Source organism: Diplotaxodon limnothrissa, linkage group LG18 (assembly GCF_057381915.1).
Source record: "Diplotaxodon limnothrissa isolate DT_005_m linkage group LG18, D_limnothrissa_male_GT1.1, whole genome shotgun sequence".
Lineage (NCBI taxonomy): Eukaryota > Metazoa > Chordata > Actinopteri > Cichliformes > Cichlidae > Diplotaxodon > Diplotaxodon limnothrissa.
The window spans coordinates 27156085-27171583 of record NC_140613.1 but is presented as its reverse complement, the minus strand read 5'-3'; the positions used below and the strand labels follow the sequence as shown (position 1 = coordinate 27171583).

At 41.2% G+C, this 15499-nt stretch overlaps 1 protein-coding gene across 2 annotated transcripts in view; it reads left to right on the top strand.

Moving 5' to 3' along the window:
* The window catches only part of LOC146613845 (metabotropic glycine receptor-like), a 117220-nt gene that overhangs the window by 92929 nt on the left and 8792 nt on the right, over nucleotides 1–15499 (top strand). For both annotated transcript variants that reach the window (XM_085378988.1, XM_085378987.1), the window contains exons 6-9: nucleotides 2101–2210; nucleotides 5531–5769; nucleotides 10054–10192; nucleotides 14454–14559. In XM_085378988.1, the coding sequence (XP_085235114.1) occupies nucleotides 2101–2210; nucleotides 5531–5769; nucleotides 10054–10192; nucleotides 14454–14559 (594 nt within the window). The remainder of the gene's footprint in view (nucleotides 1–2100; nucleotides 2211–5530; nucleotides 5770–10053; nucleotides 10193–14453; nucleotides 14560–15499) is intronic.

The following is a 15499-nucleotide window of genomic DNA, read 5'->3' as shown; positions in this document are numbered from 1 at the left end:
TTCTGTTTCTTTTCTAAAAAGGAAAAGAGGTTACAGGTGTTGTTGTTACTTAAGCTTAATTAAAGCAAATGGCTGGTGTCTTTTGAATGCCAAAGCATTGTAAGAGCTGGAATAAATCACTCGCCTTACGCCTCAGAGATGCATTTATGCTGCTTATTATGTTGTACCACAATAAGTCTGAGATTATGTGGTGATTACAAAAAGCTGGAAAGCTATAACCTTCTGTTTTTGGTTATTGTAAAACAACTTACATATAAAAAACCAAGCATATAATTCAGAAAGTATTTTTGTGCTATAACATTGTTATCCCCAAACAAGCTCCCCGACCTGTACACTGTTTACTCTGCTGCGCTATATCACAGACTGAAAAACTGTCACTTCAGCTCCCTATCCTGTTCTGATTACACTGAGTTCAATCCAGCCACAGCATACAAAGTACCTAAAGACCTGGTCTAGCATAGGGCTCACATATATGTTTTTAAAAAAGCATCATCTTATAAAAAGGAGTAATTGTATAGTCTTCTTTCTGCTCGAGCAGTTATTGTCAAGGTGTGTAGTGGAGAGAATCCAACTGCAAAACACGCATGCAGGTTGAAAATAAAAGTAGGATGAGCGTTTGTTGGCTAAAGCAAAAGTTCAGCAAATACCAAATTCAGAAAAGGGAAAGAAAACAGAACGAGGGGGCGAGTTCAACAGGAAGATCTGACAAAGGAATAAAGGGGATGAACTAGGATTGGATATAAACAGAGGATAGATTACTCAGTGTGACACAGCTGGGTAGATAGAAACATGGCATGGCTATGATAAAGACACAGACGTACAATTTATTTAATCCCTCAATGGTGTAATTCACTTGTCCAAATACTATATTACAATATAATATGTTATATTATATTACTATATTTCCAAATACTATACTATGTATAAATGGTTACTATATACAGCACAATATGTATATAAATCTACATATTAGCCAGTTTTAAGCTATAACATATAACACCACATGTGCAATGTTAACATATGCAACAGATGCAAAACATAAAAAAAGACACTGAAATTTTGTTGAAACAGATACTAAGTGTGATGCAGGTCTTTCACTCTCACTTGTGTTTGCTTTTCAAACCACATTTAACATTTTTAGTCCGTATGCTAGACTGAAAAGAAACCTGTAATCAAAAAGATGCTCTGTGGGAAGTGGTAGTTACTGATTAATTACTGTTCATGTATCTATATAGTTTTAGCGGATAGGTGGAGTTAAGGTCAGCGTTTACCTCAACACAAAGTCACAAAACAGTTTGGCAATCGTAGCACGATCTCACAAAAGATCACACAAACTTCCTTCCCTTACAAAAAAAGTTTGTGTATTCATTCAGACCACACTGAATGGAGAGATTACCCCAAGTTGGAAAGGTGTCACGCTTCGATAGTATTTTCCTTGCTTCAGTGGGAACGTTGCCAGAGTCACAGCACTGAATCTTCAGAGCAGAAGCTGGGATTCGGGTCACCGAAAATGTAACATGTGGCTTCCCGCTGTGTTGCACACTAATGAAATGAAATGCAACCGTAGAAAGAGAAGTGCAAATGAAAGCTTGGATCCTTACAGCATGAGCCTTGTCTCTGCAGCTTCTGCTGTTACAATCTCTTCTGCAGCGGTAATAGGTGTGAATTAACTTCACATCATGCAGAAAATGATAGGCTGACATTTTATCAGCCATCGGCAAATTCTTTATTGCTTTGTTGAAACCGCTCAGAGAGACAAATCGTGACAGGTTGGACCGCACACATTTAGAAACACAAGTGTGTCTATACATGCAAATCAATGTGCAGATAAACATCACTAAACGCGCTCCTAGACCTATAAAGGAATAAGCTCTCAAATTCCTCACATCAAACGTGCTCTGGAAGTTGACATATGAGCCGCATAAAGCTAACAGATGAGGGAACTGTGGAGGCGTTAGATATTCGTGAGGTCAAATCCACCTCCAACTCTGCTTCTCGTGTGCTTACCACATTTGTGTCTCTGACTTCCTTCCTGTAAATACCAAAAACAATCAGAGTCCTGAGATGTGTGAAAGTTAACTCTGCTCTGCATTTTTGTAGGTGATGATCCTGTACTTCAGTCCCAGTGTGTTTCGATGTATCCTCCTGAGGTGGGTTCGCTTGCTGGGCTTTGCCATCATGTACGGGACCGTCATCCTGAAACTCTACAGGTACCGTAAATAACAGGCCATAAACGGTGGACATAGCAGCCCATTAGTTTCTAGACTCCACAATTTGAAGCTGCTTTTTCAATAAGGTGCACATGTAAAGCACAACCACAGACACCACTTATCAGTCCAAAGAGCACGAAATAACACAAGTATAGTCAACCCTTTCTGGCATTTCTATGCCGATGACATTCAGTTGTACATAATAATAATGGATTGCATTTATATAGCGCTTTTCGAGACCCTCAAAGCGCTTTACATTACAATTCCACTATTCATTCACTCTCACGTTCACACACTGGTGGAGGCAAGCTACAGCTGTAGCCACAGCTGCCCTGGGGCAGACTGACAGAAGCGAGGCTGCCATATCGCGCCATCGGCTCTGGTTGCTAGGGTGTCTTGCCCAAGGACACAACGACCAAGACAGACAAAGCTGGGGATCGAACAGGTAACCTTCTGGTTACCAGATGAGCTTCCCAACCCCCTGAACCACGATCGCCTTATGTCTTTTAAGCCTCACCGGATGGATAGGCTGTCCACCCCGCTAGTGCTTAACCACAATTAGTGATTGTCCCACAATCAGTGTTAATTTTGACAGCAAATTTTGCTTTAGTTTTTTTTTTTTTTTAGCTTTGGCCATAATATAGCTATCTAAGTTCTTTTAGTTTTAGTTGACTAAATATCATAATAATTGTCATAGACCAAAGCTAAGGTTAATTCAGTTAACTGTAGTGTAAACTGTTGGAGAGTGTTAGTGTTAATGTGCTCTTAACAATGTTATGCCCGTCTGAATGTTATGTTGGAAACAGGTTCCTGTGATGTGGCTAATTGTTAGCGTCTCAGAAAGTGGTCATTAAATGTCCTTGTCATGATAAGTCTGTGGCAGGCAGGACGCAGGACACAAATGCAGGACACTCAAAGGAATAAACTCAAAGAGGCTGCAGAAAAAACTCCACAAACAATAAACTTAACAATAAACAATAAACCGAAAATAGAAACGAATACAAAACACTAGGAAACCTGGAGACAAGAGACTAGGGACGAGGAGCACGGTGGGAAACACACAAAAACACCACAAGGCTTAAATACACAAACTGACAACGAAAGGATGGGGAACAGATGATAACACAACAGGAACAGGAAGCAACACAGACTAAACTCAAGACACGTAAGCTTAACACAGACATCAGACATGGCAACAGGGAGGAAACATAGGCGAGGTACCAGGGCGAAACAGAGACACAGAACAGAAACCAAACCCTAAGAACCAGAAAATCTTAAGAATCAACCTGAAACATAAAATAATAGTAATAAGAATAAAAACCACTGAGTCAACAGATTCAGGACCGTGACGTCCTGATAAAGGCTCTGAATTTCCAAGCATCATGAGGTTATAACATAAACGTTTGTCATGTTATCACGAAATGATTTACGAAACATCTTATTTTTATTGACATGAAATGGGAACTGTGTCCATATGTCCCTGACATTTTCCACGTCATTTTATAAACATCGCACATTTAATAACAGCATTGTTCAATTCAATTCAGTTTTATTTATACAGTGCCAAATCACAACAACAGTTGCTTTACAAGGCACTTAACTGTGTCCTTTAAATTTTAATTTAATTTTACATCAAATTTACATCCACAAAAAACGAATTACACCACATATATAATGACATCATTATGTTGTCTAGCAACCACCTGATGATGGACTAAAATCACAGAGGAAAAAATACTGTAGGCTGGACATGTAGCAGTTTTTCTGAAGGGCGGATTATCTAGAGAGACCAAATCCATTTTTTGTACCAGGCAGAAAAAGTATTATTTTTATGATTGAATTTGGGAAGTTTAACATGGACGTCTGTGGGAAATGACTCATTTTTGGAGCCATCCGCCCATTTGAAGGAAATGCTGTTTTTGGCACTTCTGTGTTGGCTTAATATTTCAATCCTGCTTCCAGTAAACTAAAACCAAAATCACCATTTGAGATGACATTTGCTGTTTGCTTTGTGACTGTTCTATGAAGGATTATGATTAAATAGCAAACCCCTGCGCAACACATGGGCGATATGGAACATACAAATACACACACTTTTGCTACAATCACACTATGATACATTATATTATGACACACAATTCTAATCTCAAATTCAATTCAGTGCTCAGTTGAACTGTCAAAGAAGCAAATATATAAAATTGTCAGATTTGTATAAAATATTTGCACGTGCCTTATAGATGCTGGAACTCACAGTGCTCTATGCAATGTTTATGCAAAGTTTTATTATGATTGGTTCTTATGTAGGAGGAGATAGGGAACATACAAATACTCTTGGATCATTATAATATGATTTTACTTTAAAACACTAAACTGAAAGCAAAAAATAAAAGTTAAAAAGCCTCTGCCTGTGTTGTTAACTCACCTCATACGTTTTCTTCTCCTGTCCCTTCTTTTCTTCGAGCCTCTCCTGGTCCCCTCCTCTCCCTTACATCCTGTCTCCTCTCCTTCTATTAACTTGCTCATGAGTTAGTCTTAATTTCAATAATTCAGCCATCTCTTAGTATGCACACACGTGTGCCATCTTGGCACGCATGTGCTTTAGCTTCCTGCTCTTCGGCTCCGGGCTGTGTTACCGAGATGGGAGAAGGAGGTCAAAGGCCGGCCAGAGTGTTCCCTTGGCAAAATTACCAATTTGATTTTTTTCCGAGCTCGCTGAGTGGGAAGTGTGCCCCGGGGGCAAGATCTTCCAGTCCAGGCCCACAGAATATATTAGAGATGAGATAGATTTGTCACAGTCTGGTCCAAAGATAGCACATGAGCAGGGTAAAAAATTGAAACAGACTTTTTTCTATGTCCAGATGGTGATATATGGTGATATAAGAACATGCTGTTGTATATTGTTCCCTACACTGCTGCAACTGATGAGCCTAATATGCTGCATTTTTAGCTCCTTTTACAGATGCAGTAACATCAGGAAGTAATTCACAATAAACTATGTATGCATGATTTCTGTTGGACATGTAAGCACAACTCAAAAATGACAGGGGCCTCCTTTAACAGATCCTTCCTCCCCACTTCCTGTGCTGTCCGCTCTTCCCCCTGAAACTCAAAGGAAATTACAGCATGAATCAAAACCAAACATATTTACCAAGCATGAATGAATTGAACTGATTTAGCAGTTTCTCCCTGCTCATTTTATTTCAAATGAGCATGCTAACGTGATCAGCAGCCAGGGGCGTGAGCAGCACTTACATACGATTTCTCTCAGTCGTTTCTGATATTCAGGCTTGTGCCTCACGCTCTCTCCCTGCTCCACACAGGGTGTTAAAGGTGTTCCTGTCCCGCACGGCCCAGAGGACACCTTACATGACCAGCTGGCGGGTCCTGCGGCTGCTGCTAGTCATTCTGCTGGTGGTGCTGTGGTTCCTTGTGGCCTGGACGTCCTCCGTGTGCCAGAATCCGGAGCTGAGTCAGGCTCTCATCGCTGCGGGTCTCACTCCCGAGGGGCTGCAGTTCAGCATGTGTCTGCTGGACCGATGGGACTACATGATGGCAGTCGGTGAGTAAGTTTGTACGGCTTTCCTGTAATTACACACGTCTGACTTTAAGTAAACCCAAATAAGAAACAGCATCGTTTTCCAGATAGAAAGAAAGTGCTACTTACCACTTAACTGGAAGGGGCTTTAGAGCTTACAGTTTAAGTTCAGGCTGCTTGGATAAGCCTTAAGATTAAGTTCAGTTTAGAAACTTTATTTTTAGAAAGAAAAAAAAGCAGCATGTATGTTGATGATAAAACTTGCCCGGCAACAGTAGTCCAGGGGAGAACTGATGTTTTGCTAAATTTAAGTTTGACTTTTAGACATTAAAGAGTAACTTAAAGCAAAAGATCTCAAACATTTTCAACTCAAGCATGTTTCTGAAATCTGTTTTTTGGTATTCAATGCAACATAAAGTTCATCCTAATGATTCACTGTAACATTGTACACAACCTAAATTCATGAAGAAATATACATTTAAATGATGAGTTTATTTTTTAAATATGCAACAGTGCATTTCCACATCTTCATTAGTTGAATTTAGACAGTCCTCTTGCCCGTGTACCCAAAAAGGAGTGGTGTAAAGAAAAGGTATGTCTCCCAACTTTTCTGACCCCATCTTCTGCCTTACTCATAGTGTCAAAATGTCTGTTAATGACCAGATTGTATACCTTTGTTATAATAAAAAATATTTGAGTAAATGAATTGGAAGGAAGCCGTGGTTAGTGAAGGCCCACATGCCCTTGAATGTATGTTACAGTAAATCTCTTAAAGACAGATTCTTAAAGCGGGAGGCAGTGATGTGCACCTCACTGAAGCCGGCCTGACAGCAGGGGAGACTAATCTTGTTTGGAAAGAAGGGAATGGATGGATCCCTGAGAGATGCTCGGCCTGTGTGTGAAGACTGATAGACAGGCAGGCAGGGAGAGTGGAAGTGGCAGGAAAGAAGAAGAAAGGAGCCTCTGAAGTATGAAACTTGTAGGGATGTGGGCATCGATGCACAGAGAGTTTTGCACCATCACAGGAGTGGAGAATTTGAGAGAAGGAAACAGGAGGGAGCCTGTAAAGGAAGGACAGTTAAGGATACTCCAGAGACAGGACGGCGGAACTGCTGTGTTTGTATGTTAGCGGTGACAGCCTCTAACAAACACCCTGCTCTGAACAGGCACCGACCGCGGGAATGATTTGCATCCACGCGTGTGTCGGTGTGTATTTAGGGGGAGCGTTCTTGATGAGAAGGGAAATGAGGGAGCCCCGCTGTCTGCTCTGACAGCAGGCATAAACATGCTGCGGTGTGCTGAGGCTCCACTGAAGGACAGGATGCATCCTGCAAAGCTGCTTTGGAGGATTTTAACAACAGTGCGGTTCACGCTCGTGAAAATGAGCCTAATTGCTTTTCTGTGTTTTTTTCCCCTTGTCCTGTCATAATTTCGACATGAGAACGCATGTCAGCGCAAAAATGAACATAACATAATATTTTGCGCTAAACTGTGAAGCAAAGCAGAGCTGATGCGAAACATTATCGATTATGTCACCGAGACGCGCTTATTGTAAATCCTCAATTAATCTGTATTATAGTTGGAGTTGTTATCGTTTCCGTCTTGGAAGCAGATCTCCATGCATCCTGATTCAGAGGCTAAGCACTACGCAGTTTATAGAGCGACCTATTCATAAATATTAATGATCTGTAATCACTGTAAAGACTTTAGGGAGTCATATCCCAGTGTGATCTTTGGCATGGGTGTCGGTGCTCTTTCAAACAAGCAGGACGACCTGTGACAGACTTTCAGTTAGAGTTCTCATAAAAAACTAAAAGTATTTTTTATTTGGAAAAATTGGCTTGTTTTTTGTTTTTTTGTTTTTTTTTTACTGGCAATAAAAGATGCATAATGTTTTGTTCTACTGCAGACAGAGATATATTAGATTGCTCCCAGTCATAATTCCATACCTTCATAATGCAGCAACCCTGTAGAAATCTCGTCCTTCACATTTCAAAATAATTACTATTGATTTTGTAACTGATGTTCTTTAAAATATAATTACACTGACACTTTCGATGATAACGAGCTACTGTAGCCGTGCACAGGTACTGCACTGTATATTCTGTAAAGTGTTGATACTGTGACGGTGGAGACAGCTGGCGTTTTAAATACATCTTTCCAATAAACTGCTGTCGACCCGAGATCAGAGATGAGATGAGATTCAGTGATAGCAGGAATGTGTCACCGTGATGTCGGAGAAGCAGCTCCTTTACAGAGGGGGGAAATCAGCGCAAACATGAGGAAGTCGTGCAAAATTTAAAACTTGTACATCTTAAATGTCATTATTGCCATAGTAACACAAGAGCCAACCACGGTTCAGAATCATCTTCTGCTAATTTACCTTTCTAGAGAAATGATTTCTGTTTTTGCAATACAAATGCTGTAAAATAGTAACTAAATCAACACCCAGAAGAATAGTTCAAACTTTATCAGGGACACCTGTTCAGCTTTTCACTAATACGAATACTCAATCAGCCAATCACATAGCAACAGTGCATTTAGGCATGAGAATATGACTAAGATGACTTGCTAAAGTTCAATGGGGAAGAAAGGTGATTTAAATGACTTTGAATGTGGTATGGCTGCCGATCTGCTGGGATTTTCCCACTCAACAATCTGCAGGTTTTACAGAGAATGATAAAAAACAGAGTTCTCTGGGTGAAAATGCCTTTCTGATGAAGGGGGTGAGAGGAGAATGGCTGCTTTATGCTGATTAGATGGCAAAGGTAAATCAGATAACAGTAATTCAAATAAGCACTTATTACAACCAAGGTATGCAGAAGAGCATCTCACAGTACAGCAGCAGAAGACCACACCAGGCATCCCTCATCTCAGGTAAGAGTGAAATAGGACAGTGGTAGACTGGAACATGTTGCTAAGTCAACAGATCCACTCCAGCAGAGCATCCCAACATCTTTGGGATGTGATGGAATTGCAGCTGAGAATTCTGCAGCTACCATGTGATGCTATCATGCATTAAAATTTCTGAGTAACAGTAACGTTTCCAATGCATTTCTGAATCTATACCAGAACAAATTAAGGCAAGATGGGATCCAACACTGGTACTAGCAAGGAGTACCTAATGATGTGGTTCATTCTCTTCTTGAGGAAGAGGTGAGACCAAAAAAAAAGCATAATAAACAAAGTGAAAACTCATATATGCAAGCTTTTCAGGGCTGACTTACTCTTTTGAGCTCATTCCTGGATTTTTTCTTTTTAAAGCCAGTTTTATTTAAAAAAAAAAAAAAGGAATTTCAGAAAACAAGCCCCACCATAAGCTGCTCTCTGTGTTGCTGTCGCCCATGGTGGGAGATGCTGCCGTTGGAGGTGGTGAAGTAAAAAGAGACGTCTGGGTCAAAACTCTTAAAAAGCTCCCATGCATTCCTGTGCACCTTTCCCTTCTGCGTGGCCTTTTCACATTCCCTCATACGGCCCTCTTATCTTTTATTACAGTCTCTGCATGTCAGCCCAAAGCCTCCACAGGGTTCTCATTCAGACATTAAGCTGACACATTCAGATGGTGTCAGATTAATGGAAAGGAGTTTGAAGGGAGCTTTAAATTCTCTCTCTCTTTTTTTTCACTAATACTTTAGAGTCTGTGACAAAAAGATTAAGGTTTTGGAAGTTAAATCTTGTACAATTCTGTAAGTGTAGAAAGGTTAGCCTGGTGGTGTCCAACCAACCTTTAGAGCTCGGTGTTTGTTTAACGTGTTGTTTCTTATTTCGCTTAAACCATGCACAGACGCAAAAATAACAATCGATTTTGGTTTCGGTGGGTGTTCTGCCTTTTTGTCACAGTCTAACATCAGGGCTTACTTTTTCAGTGTAGCCGAGCAAATCAAAAAAAATAACCCACCCACACGTAAACAACACAAATTTCAGTTTTTTGGGGGGGGTTTTGTATAAATTTCACAACTGAAATATTCATGTTTGATTGGTGAGCTTAGGGTGGGCTGGAAGGCACTTTAGTTGTTTTCTTTTCCTACTTTTTGTCTTTATGCTTGGGTTGGCTAATTGCCTCCTGGTTCCAGCTTCGTGAGGAAGGTATCGACCCTCTAACCTCACTCATAGAAAGAAAGCAAATTAGATCATTTCCCAAAATATTGGACGATTGCTTAAAGGTTTTAGGGTAAGTTTAGTATATTGTGCTGTCAAAAGACAACTGTCAGCTACAGCGGATGAATTTCATACAATATATGACCTCTCCTGTTTTAGGTGGCAAATAGAAACTAAAATTCAAACATTTTTGTGTCTTTTGTTGCTCAGCTGAGTTCCTGTTCCTGCTGTGGGGCGTGTACCTGTGCTACGCTGTCCGCACCGTACCCTCGGCTTTTCACGAGCCACGTTACATGGCCGTAGCCATCTACAATGAGCTCCTCATATCGGCCATCTTCCACATTATCAGGTGGGTGGAGAAAATTTGATGGAACCAGCATGGGTGGGCATGATCAAGGGGGTGGGGGGGGGGGGGGGGGGGTGAGAGAAAGAGATATGCTGATGTGAATGCCTCAATTATGCTCTCTTGTATACTGAATGAAAGAGAGAAAAGAAAAGAGGAAAATGTGGGAACAGAAGGTACAAGAGACACATGAAACAGAGCTAAGAATGCGGAACAATCGAGCATCTTACCCTGACTTGATGAAAATCTCGCTGAGAGTAATAAGGAGATGGCACAAACAGTGGCACAGAGCTTAATGACTTTACCCCTTTGTACAGCACAACCTGTTTAATCATAATCACAGAGATATTTGTCTGTTAGAGCGCCTTTCACAACTGCAGAGCATGTCAGATGAGAGTTCAGCCGCCCCCCTTCATCAGGGAAATGAACAGTGTCACGGCAGGGTAAGCCAGTTGAAAGGAGGTGAATAAAAAATGTCTTCCCCAAGCAGAGACACAGCCTACATGTACTGTTCCAGTGCCTAAAATAAACTCTGTGCCCCGCCACTGACTGTGCCTGCCGCTCTTTCTGTGTCTTACAGAGGTGGGATGTGGCTCAATTTTCTGAATATTTTAGATCTTCCCTTTCATTTAGCAGTTGTCTTATAATTTCTTAAAAATACCTTGAAGTTACTCAGCCTAAGGTTTAATGCATTCTACAATAGGCTGTCCTGGTGGAAGTTTTCCATCTCTCCATGGAGCCTTTTAGCATGTTTTACAGCATTTATTGTTTTGGCGTTCCAGATTCATTGGTGTCATTTTCACCACTTTCATATGACAGATTTACCAGGCAGCTAGGTCAGAAGAAGCAGCAGGCCTAAAAAACTTTCTTAAGGTCATGGCCTTCAGAAACGATACAGCAAAACCTGACACAGGACCCGAGAGAGGCACTGAAGCCTCATCAGAAATAGTCTCAGTGGAAGGGTGGCTGTCAAGAAGCCATTCCTAAAGAAGGGAAACGGGGAGTAAAGATGGAGATATGCCAAATTTGGCAAGAACTGGGCTTAAAATCAGTGGCAACAGATCTCAGGGAGTGATGAATTCGAATGTTTAATTTTTGGTTCAAATTGTTGTCAGTACATACAGACAGGGCCAGGCACAACAGACAGGTAGAGCAGTGAGTGTCTACAGCCATCTGTGAAACACGATGGAGGCTCTGTCATGGTTTTTGACTGCATTTCAGCCAGTGGTGTTGGGCTTCTTGTCAATAATTTCACTAGCTGGGACCATATCCTAAGTTACGATGAGCGATGATGGATGAGGGACCATGTACTGGTGCTGCGGTTTGGGGAAGGCCTTGAAGGGGACTGGCAGCGGCTCCCGGGCCGGGCAGATCCCCATGTACTAACCAGAAGTGAATGAAAGGAAGAAGAATGGAAAGGAGGAAATGGGGGGCATGAAAATGAGGACAGCAGGTATTGGCGAAGGAGGCATTTATGGACTGAAACCGGAAGGGGCATGAATGAGGTGTGGTACCGCTCCTGACATTCAGATGATATCTCCACTTAATCAAAATTGATAGAATTATGAACACAGAAAAATAGCAAGAGCTTCATTTTTCACTGCAATGCAGTAAAAGCACAACTGGATGGAGGAAGACAGACTGGAGCAGGAGTGGCCTCAATAGAGCCCAGAGCTCAACATTACTGAAGCAGTGTGGGACGATCTTGATAGAGAACAGAACAAAAGGCAGCGAACATCCAAAGAACTGCAGAGAAGGTGATCGGCTGTCCACTCTCCTTCCTGGACTTAATTGCCTGCCCAAGAAGTCTCCCCAGAGCCAGGGCAATCATAAAGGACCACCTCCATCCTAACCACCACCTCTTCAACATCCTGCCCTCTGGAAAAAGGTTCAGATCCACCAGGTGCAAAACCAACAGACTAAAGAACAGCTTCTTCCCGTGGGCTGTCAGAACTTTTAATGCAAAATAAAAGTGTGAACAGACTTCTCCAACACATCCACTCTGACGCTGCTATTGATCAACTATGTGCAATATCTCACTCTTTCCATGTCTGTGCAATATTTTTGGTCTTGTGCAATATTTTGGTCTCAGTGGAATTACCATCCCTACCCTAAATGACCATAGCCCCTCCAGCCTTATTTATTTATTTATTTATTATATAACTGCCCTTGTATACAGCCCCACAAGGTTTCTTTTTCAATGTTTCTTACGCCTACACCATGTATATAGTTCATTCACATATATGTACACATATATACTGTTTGTTTTTTTCACCTCGTTGTATATTGTTTTCCCTTCTTTACTTTTGCACCTTTGTGGTCCAGCTACCCAATTTCACTGTGCAAGGAACAATAAAAAGCTCTAAACCTAAGTCTACTGAAAGAAATGACAGGAACACTTGACTAAGAGAGTTCAGGCTGTGTTATAGAATAAAGGTGCTCATATCAAATATTGACTTTTTTCATTGGTTTCTCAAATATAAGTGATGCACTGTAAAGCAGCAGAAAAAGCACCGGTGAACATGTTCCTGTGTTACTTCTGGAGCATTTAGCTAACACTTTGTTGCTTTAACAACCAGTTTTGGCTTGTGGCCTCCATCAGGGTCATCACATCGACACCCGGTGAAGGCCAAAATGTGTTGGTCAAGGAATAAAGCTGTTGTGTACACTGTAGGTGCTGCTGGAGCTTTGACCTCACAAGGCTCCAAAGCGAAGAACATTTTTGTCAGTCCTGCTGCAGCAGAAATAAAACTGCTTTTACAGAGAGCCCGCAGGAGCCTCGGGCAAAACATTCCATTTGTCACACATTCTCCGATAAAACTGTTTCTGATTGAATATTCTTTCATTTGGGCGGCAGTCTATTGTGCTCCGTGGTACAAGGAGGAAAAGATCACATCCTCTTAATCTGTTGAGAAACTGAAAAGTCCACTGGGTACACCTTCATCAGCTCTGGGAAACTGTTCTCATTTGCTGGAGAATAAAACATTGTGAGTGTTTTTTCCCCTTTTTCTTTTCCTTTTTTTGAGTCTATATGCTGCTGCAGTCCAGAGATAAGGCTGGAGTTGTTCGATATATTGTGTGTGTGTGTGTGTGTGTGTGTGTGTGTGTGTGTGTGTGTGTGTGTGTGTGTGTGTGTGTGTGTGTGTGAGTGAGTTGGGACACAGAAAACAGACACGTGCTATTCTTTTGGACTAATTCTAATGTGAATCATGATTGGGATTATTATGACAAAAGATAATGAGCCAATGAATTGTGAACCACCTTGGTGGATTTCTAAACAATGTCAAACACACACGTTCAAGTATTTAATGCCTTTCACACTTTTTTTTTACTCACAATGCACTTGACTCAGCTTGATACCGCTTAAATAATTTCATTGATTTATCTGTCATGGTGTCTAGCTTTGATTGCTTGCGGAAAATTGGTGCCAAAATGCTGCTACTTAGATCCTCTTGTTAGGCTTTTGTGCACTATTCACGTTCTCCAACAATAATGGGAGCAATCAGCCATGCTGGTTCTTGTCAATACGATACTGACTATGATTTAAAACGGCCTTAATAAACGGGAATGATGACATGAAGCTTTTAAAAGGGACCACAAGCTACCAGAATTGCTTCTGTGTGCTTTGACATAGTTTCTGTGTGCTGTCACTGGTGACAAAAATGGGACTTGGCACTTTCATGTAAAATGAAATGATTTGGTGTTCTGTTGACGGCGACAGAAAACAATGTTTCTCCTCTGTGCTGTGAACTTTTAGAGAAACTTCTCAAAGCAGCGTGGGAAAACTTGGAAACAGTAATGAATGATTAAAAAACATGCACGCACACAAGCGTCACCGTTATGTTACACTGGTTTATGTTAACTCATTAATGCTAATTAACAACCAAGACAAAGTTGACAATTTTTCCCGCTGGCTATAATTGCCTGTCGCCTGTGGATCTCCAGCATGAAGCATCCAAAGCCTTCAAAAGCAGAATTGGCTGCAGAGATCTTTCATATCTGCACAAGTCGCCTTTTAAAAAGAGCCAGCTTCTTTCCAGCAAACAGACGCTTTTATAATTTTCCCTCAGTTGTGCGTTTATCCCTGTGTTTACAGTGCGGGGAATGCCTCGGGTTGTGGTACATTCAATTCTGTTCTCGCTGTCCAGTGAGTGACTAAATGCTGCTTTTTTACGTGTGTCTGAGCGTATTTTACAGATGCGCCGAGCACTCTGGCTGCTGGTGAGTCTGCAGAATTTCTCCCGTTGATGTTTTTTCTATTCTGCAGGTTCTCTCTGGTGCCGGGACTGCACCCAGACTGGATGCTCATGTTGTTCTTTGCTCACACTCACCTGACTGTGTCTGTGACTCTGGCCCTGCTGCTGATACCTAAGGTGAATACTTCATTGTTGTTACTTGCAGATCTCACCAGTTATGAGTTTCATGGGCTTTGTGTTAATGATCAACAAAACATTCAGCAAATAAATACAAATTTTAAAAATATTAATAATAATCTAGGGCTTTAGCACCAAGCTCCTCATTAAAAACATATAAAAAGTGTATTTCACATATTAAATATGCAGTGGGATTTTTACTGACAGAAGAAGGAGTCAGCACATAAGTTAAAATTAGCACTTTTTTAACTTATGTGCTGATCACAGGATTAATTCGAGGTACATTTTCCACGACTCTTTTCAGTTAAATCTATTATCCAAATGATTCTATGACAGCGTGAGAGAGAAAGAGCTGCCTGACGCTGGACAGTATGTTTGGCCTCAGGAGCTTTCATAATCTTGTCATTTCACTGGGCCCAGCACAGATTCAAGACAGCCCCATAACACAGCTGAGCCTCCTCGATGTTTTAAAATGGGGCGGATGTTGTTTTATCTCCAAGCTTAATTTGACAGCACAGCTCCTATTGCTTCCCTTGATAAACCACAAACCCTGGTCATGGTGAAACATGGTCTTGGAGACCCCTACTGCAGGAGAACCTACCACAGAGGTGATTTAAGGCAGTCGGGCAGATGTCCGTTTGCAAATGTCCAAAATGTGCAATATGCAGTCAAGAAACTTAATGAAGGTGTACCTGAAATAGAAACACAGGGTGAGTCTGAAGATGGACTAACACTTTTGTAATATGGAGCTTGACTAAGGGAGTAGTTCCCCTCTAATTAAGTGGACCCTTCTTATTCTAGCAAGTCTACCTTTACATATGTGTAGGTGAACATTATTACTAGGGATGGGGATGTAGGGATGGGTACTTGATACTCCCTTCACCCTGGCCAAAAAGGCTAAAATGACCAAAGAAAAAGTGGAAAACAGCTAAAAATGAGA